General features: G+C 43.2%; 1 protein-coding gene across 1 annotated transcript; it reads right to left on the bottom strand.

Annotated features, from left to right (window-relative positions):
- Positions 1–979: 979 nt before the first annotated feature.
- On the bottom strand, positions 980–6393 carry LOC127766657 (translocase of chloroplast 101, chloroplastic-like). The gene is made up of 2 exons (XM_052291767.1): positions 2614–6393; positions 980–1438 (listed from the first exon to the last, which is right to left on the bottom strand). Exon 1 carries the CDS (start codon positions 6240–6242, stop codon positions 2622–2624), a length of 3621 nt encoding a protein of 1206 aa, XP_052147727.1. The 5' UTR covers positions 6243–6393; the 3' UTR covers positions 980–1438; positions 2614–2621.
- Positions 6394–7276: the final 883 nt, after the last annotated feature.

Here is a 7276-nt window from a genome sequence, read left to right as displayed (position 1 = left end):
AAGAAAGTATGGACTAGTAGAGTCTTGTGCAAAGTTATGAGAAAACCTACTCCATGTCCCACTTTGTTGCCTGTTGTTCTTGTTCAGATTACCTATGCAGAAAAACTCTGATGATACTATGTGGTTGGTGAGCTTTCTAACTATGAAATTATTATCTTTCTGTTTTGTCCTTTGATCTGGGAAGCTGATGGCTGTTGGAACCCTCAACCATGAATACTCATCATGAGAACATGTTCTTTTCATGTTCATGTTTTCATGCAAATAAGATGGGAACTTGGGTTAGTGACAGGCTGTTTATCACAAGTTCTGCTTCTCATTCAGTGGAAGACCGAATCTTGCGTCTAAAAAACTATATCTGCTATATTCAGTATTACACGTAACAGACGGTCCTTGTGAATACTTTCTCAACCAAATTATCCATTTTTCGTTTTCATTTCTTGTGATCTGGGATGGCTGTTACATGTCAGGAAGCATGTATCCTGCTCCTGAAGGACATTCTGATATGCTAATTGTGCAAATGTTTCTTTTATGTGTCGTTTCTTTTGATATGGAAGCAATAATTTCGCTTATGCAAGTCCAGAAACACAGGAATTCATATTTTCGAACATAATTTGCAACCCTAATAAAATCTGATGATATCATATATGTTTGTTATAAGCCCCCACTTCAAAGAAAGAAAAGAGAGAGAAGGCAAGAGTTTGAATTCGATTCTCCTTTTGTATAAACTAATCACTTGAGAATCCTATTCTAAAAGACAAGAAATGAAAGAAAACCCCTCCCACTTGCAAAGGATAAGCCAACACCGAGTGGGCCAATCCTCTTGCTCTCTTTCCCCAGCACCTTATCTTATCTTCGGATATCCACAAAGAAATTGTCATTGATATTACCAAACAAAAAAAGGGCACGACCGATGTGATAGGCTTTGATTTCAGTGTGTAGATCAGGACAACATATATATTGTCTAACACAAGGCAACAGCTAACAGAAACTATAATTTCTCAGGTGTCATGCTTATCAGATGTCCGGCACAAAGGGCATAAGCATAGTAGTTCAAAAAGTTTACCAACCATTGACATAGCACAATATGATGGCCCTTGTTTTACCCAACATCTAGATTTCTTGTATTTGTCGAACTTTAGTTGCTTCATCGAAAGGGGCAACACAGAGAAAAAAAAAGATGGTAAGATGGTAATAACTTACAATGGTATTATGGTTTAACAGCTGCTACTGATCACAAGTTTCTCCAAAACAAGAGTAGATCTTCTTCTGCTCTTAAAGTTGTCCACCAACTGCACATCGGAGGGAGGGAAGCAAACATCAAATGGCAGCACAGCTACACTTGTCTTGATTCTTGACTGAAAGTGATGGTTCAACTTATATCCCTAGCTGAGTGAGTAGGAGCCTGAACTCTGAAGCTTCCGAGCACTTCCCAACGCACCTATGGAATCACAAGTTAAGGGTGAAAATGATGTATAAGAACTTGGGCACAATATCATTTTCTAGATGTATCAGCAAAATTCACATAACAAAGCTTCACTCACTACTTCTAATAAGTATTTGGGTAAAACACAGTTCACCATCACAATTTCCTTTAAGTAACCAACAATAAGTTCCCAGCTTCTTTACCGACAGACTAATGATCGTTGCACATCTGACAAGTTTTACTAGCCCATATAGCAACTTATCAGCTAAAACACTGATTTTCACTTAAGTGACTTTTATCTACTAAAATTATAAAAGACTTAAAAGATTGGGCACTATGATGGTTTACCTTGGAATGGAGGACTCCAAGAAAGGACAGAACCTTTACATGACCTTCCAAGAGAAATTCAGTTTTGAAATATAAATAACCTGATTTGAAATATAAATAACCTGAGCAGAAGAAAGTAGATTCATATAGCTGTTTGAATTTTGTCTAATGGGTTGTCATACAACACTAATTTATAACTGGACCTTAAAACACTTGGGAATTAGATTTATAACTTGACCTTAAAACACTTGGGAATTAGAGTTTGTTAATTTAGTTGAAATGTAGCCATCAACTGAAGTTTGTTCCTTTTTTAGTCATTTGGCCCAGTAACCCTCATTCTCTCAAAGCCATTTAGCCCAATTGGCCAATACAAATTGAATTTAGCCCATCACATTTTTATGCACATAATCCCTATTTCCAACCAGTCTGGAAAAAATGGTCCAATATATATACAGTATATTATATGAGCTCCTAAATTCTTCTCAAAATGATTTAAATATGGAAGGCTGGAAGGAACCAAGGATAATTATACAATACAAAGGATAACAGATAGACAGTCCCTTTGTTGTTAAAAAAAGAAAGAACATGTAGAAAACAGTTCTACAATGAAAAGCCACAGTGTACATGAGTAATGAATAGGAGGAAATCTAGTCAGCAACAATAGTACTCTAACAAAAAAACATAGCCCTCCTATGTTGTTTTTTACTTATACATGTGCAAAATAAACAAGAACACAAGGCGAACATGAGTTGACAGTAGAGCTGGAGGAATTTTAACGGAAGTTTGAAATAACAAGCAGAAACACAACAGAATTGGCAAGAAAAGCATAAAATGGTCAGGAAATTCTAAATTGTTGTACTAACCAGTGCTATTAATAATTACGATCAATAAAAGGATGCATCCTGTTCCATAAATACATTGTCATTGAACAGACACCTAATAAGGCAATCTTCAACTGCTCTGATGTATTAGCCTTTATGCTGACCCGTCCAGTTAATTTGTTGGTCAAATCAACATGAACAGCCACGTTTGAAGCTCTTCCCATAGAGAACTGGGAATCCAACTTTGCAGCCATGCTCCATTCTTTATGCCATCTAACCAGGGATGCTCCCAAAATTGCAAGGTCTTGACCCATCAGATAGTCTTTCTCTCGCAGAGTTGCCTCCATATTCACTCCATATGCAGTATCACCTCTAATGGACACAGCACCAGTGTTTGCTAACAATGTTAATCTATCACCTACTGATAGCTTGTCTTCAAACTTCGCTCCGGTCACCATAGTATCTCCCAAGAAAGTCATGGACAAACCTCCGGTAGTTGTGTTTTTCTTGGAGTTCTTGAATTTGCTCTCCCCTCTAAGAGTGTAAGCAAGCTGGTCCATTATGGTTTGGATGTCGAAGCCTGCAAGGCTTGAAACATTTTCCCTATGCTTAGCTGATATTGAGGACACCAAATGAATGGTAGATTCTCTCTTGTCCTTGTTAACTTGGACCCACAGAGAAGCTGGAAACGCATTGGCAGCATCAAGGCTATATTGAAGGCTCACACCATCAAACCCACAATCATGATCCCATCCATCAGGGTTGGTAATAGCACGCACCAGAAAGTTTGGCTTAGGGTCAAGGCACCGATAACGGTATGCTGGATCATCAGAGTCAAACGAAGATGGCAAGGCCCAATCTGGCATGACAGATCTTTCTGTCTCATATTCATCATCAGGATTATCATTGTCCCCAAGTACATCATGGTTATTTCCCTCTATCTTCATTTCCTTTAGTCTTCGGAGCTGTTCCTTCAACTGTTTCTTCTCAAGAAGCTTGGTTCGGTAGTCATACTCATCAAAGTACAATTTCTGTTGCTCCTTGGAGAGTTTCGCAACCTGTGATTTACTTAATGGCTTAAAGGGTGGAAGTTGATCGTAGTCATCTTCTTCATCCTCATTTATCAACTCATCAGGATCAATATCTCCAACATCTTGGTCAGCAGCACACCTTGGGTGCTCTCTAGATTGCAACAATGATGACAAGAAGTGAGGAAGTGGAGGCATCCGAAAACGCAGGCTAAAGAGGTTTGCGGGAGAAGCAACCCGGGCTGACAGGCTGTTAGTCTCAACTGTCTTCACTGAGTAGCACAGGAGGAGGAGCAGGCGCCTCCAAATAAGGCCATTAGGAAGCACCTTTTCACCCTCTGTGTTCCTCCGACAGAGGTGATGATTCTCCACAAGAGCCGATGTGTTCTCAAACCGAGGATCATTAGTTGCCTGCCGGATACTTTGCTGAATTGCATGAGTCCGCTGAGTGACAAACATCTCATAATTCAACGGGATGCCACTAGGCCCTTCAGGTGGAGCTGCTGCTGAGTGGGTGAGAGTAATAATGGTTTTGGACCATATTGACGAGCCTAGCACACTGGTAATACATTGCAGTAAGGATAAGTTGTTTGCATCCTGACGCTGGGTATCAATCCGATCAACATATAAAACAACATCAGGAGGGCATCTCTTGATATACTTCTTAACTGAGTTAAGCACTTTCCTGTTTGATTTTTCATCCATGTGAGTAGTCCCAAGTCCCGGGGTGTCGACAACACGAAACTTAACACCACCAACAACCCCAGAAATCTCCTTCACTGCAGTTGTTGCAGGAAGAAACGCACTCGTTTTGGATTTGTCCTCCCCAAATATGGAGTTTATTATTGCACTCTTCCCCACACCTGTCTTCCCAAGGACCAATACATTGCAGGAGAATTCCAAGTCCTCTGTTCCCTCTGCTTCAAGTTGCAAAGCCTTCTTCCAGGCACTCTCAAGCTCAGAGGAATGATTTGCCACCCTTATGCGCCTGAATCCTTCAACAAGACTAAGCCGATACAACACTTGTATAGCTATATGATGTTCAGTGTCATACCCCAGTCTATGAATAAGACGCAAATACTTGATTCGTGCCACGTCCACCTTTCTGTACAACTTCCTCTCCTCTTCAGTCATCTCATTCTCAGGGTTAGGAGCCACTTCCAACACAGGGCTAGAAGCCACATTTTTCCTAGGAACACTGACCGTAGTAGGAGGGACTTGCAGGGGCACAGATGATTCAATTGGGAAAACCTTGGCCATGCCTTGTCCAGGTGTGGCAGCTCTTAGAAGCTCAGCTAAAGCTGCATAGTCGAAAAACTCTATTTCCTTTCCGTTCACCTCACCCTCTTCCTCCTCCACACCATCATCATGAAACTCATCATCTGAATCACCCAGACCAAAGCGCCTGCCCTTGGAAGCAGGTACATTGTGCTCTGATTCATTTACAGGAATTTCAACAGCATTGTTGTTTCCAAAGGTTGGTATTGACACATAACCATCAGAAGCTTCATAACCACCATCAGTTTCCTCAGCGTCATCATTATGACCGTCATCGGTGACAAAATGCAAGTCGTCAACATTGGCAGGAACCTCTAAAAGCTCAGATGCGCCATCTCCTGTGGCAACATATCCAGTACAGGAATCAACAAAATTCGTTGCATCCTCATGATTGTCCGTGCCATCTTTTGCACCAGAATCATCATTGCGAAGCTCGAGATCAGTATCTTGTTTCTCTAGAGCACTCACCACTGGAGGCAATTCAGCAGTCCCATTGTCAGACTTTCCACCCTCCATCTCCAATTCATCCTCAACATGCATACCACTACCGTCGGAGCCCCCAGATTCGCCTACCAAAGGCTCAGGCACGACACCATTGACAACCTCAGCATCAACAGACTCGCCTACCAAAGGCTCAGGCTCTATACCATTGACAACCTCAGCATCAACAGGCTCGTCATTGACAACCTCAGCACCAGAATCCTGATCCCCCTGCTTATCAACATTCAGCGGAGAACCATCTGAAGCACTCACCAAATCACCTATTGTGGTGACGTCAGTGTCATCGAACACGCCGACGACGCTCCCTGAGCTCTGGAAGCTCCCCTCCAACGAGCTCTCGACGCCTGTATTCTTGGCACCCGCAGTGACACCATTAGCATCCTCAAACCCGACCCTGGAGCCAGCGTCGAACACGTCGGCGAAGTTCCTGGCGCCCACGAAGCCCTCCTCTTTCAGAGAACCCTCCGCCGCGCCGAAGTACCCACTCTCGGTCGGAGAGGAGACACTCACCACCGGCTCGCCGCCGGAGATCGGGCTCGAGTCTTCGCTCGGCGGCGGCACCCTGGCGATGCGGAAGAAGCCGTTCGACAACTCATCCAGCACCTCCCCCGCCGCCTCGTCGTCCCCGTAGTCCGTGGATTCGTCGAACACCTCATCCTCGCCGCCGCCGTTGTCGTCCTCGGTGGACGAGAGCTGCGCCGCGACGCGCGGTGCCCCGAGGACCGCGGCGCGCGGGACGAGCGGCGAGGGCGAGCGGGACGGCGACGTGGCGGCGGAGGAGGAGCGCGAGGAGGAGACGGTGGCGGCGTCGTCGTCGTCGTCGTCCAGCGCGGAGAGCCGCGCGCGGATGGGGAGCAGCGCCATGGCGGCGCCCAGCTCGTCGGCGGCGGTGGCGGCGGCGGCGGCAAGCTGGTCGTAGTAAAATTCGGATTCGAGAATCGAATCGAAAGGCGCCGCCTCTTTTATTAGTAAAGAAAATAATTCTTATCTCTTTTTTTTTCTTTTTCTTTTTTTTTTTTGCGGGAGTTGGTGCGGACTGCGGGTTGGGGGGATTCAGCCAGCGAGGGGCGAGGAGGAAGGCGGAAGAGGACACGTGACGGCGATGGATGGATGGATGGATGGATGGAAGGGAAACGAGCGGTGGTGATCGAGTTAGGGTTTGGATGCTTCCCGGCCTGAGGTTTGTCGTTTGGGCTTGGGAGTTTTGGATTCTTTCGATTTTTATTATACGGTTTTTTATTGGGTTTATCTGTTCCGTTTATTGTTGAGGATTGTGGTCATGGGATTTTATGAAAATTGGGGTGTGTTCAAGCTCTTATCTGTTTACGTTTTTATGGTCGATATAGAATTTCATCTCTTGGTTGAGAAGAAGCGGATGGTTGTAAGAACTGTGTGGTAGGCAAAAACACATCTAGTAGCATGTATGTAATGGTGCTAGTTGCTTGAAAAAAAATGTAGTAGTAATTATATGAGAACTCACATATTGCATATTCCATTGTTGAAAAAGAAACACTTATCATCTAGCAATATTCTAGTCCTCACAATTAAATACTACGGTGTTTTATGATGGTATTGGTAGCATATCATCTTTTATTAGTAGTAGAATTAAGCTAGATTATTCGTATGTTCTAATCTAGTGGATCACATATATTTATACAACCACCTTATATATTTAGGTATATACTCCCTCCATCCCATTTTAAGTGCAGCCATGGTTTTCCACACCCAACTTTGATCGTTCGTCTTATTTGAAATTTTTTTAAAAAAAATTAAAAACATAAGTCACGAGTAAAGTACTATTCATATTTTATCATCTCATAACAACAAAAATACTAATTATAAAAAAATTTCAAATAAGACGGACGATCAAATTTAGACGCGAAAACTCATGGTTGCAC

The sequence above is a fragment of the Oryza glaberrima genome, chromosome 3 (assembly GCF_000147395.1).
Source record: "Oryza glaberrima chromosome 3, OglaRS2, whole genome shotgun sequence".
Lineage (NCBI taxonomy): Eukaryota > Viridiplantae > Streptophyta > Magnoliopsida > Poales > Poaceae > Oryza > Oryza glaberrima.
The sequence above is the reverse complement of the archived record's forward strand: the minus strand, read 5'-3'. Positions and strand labels throughout refer to the sequence as shown.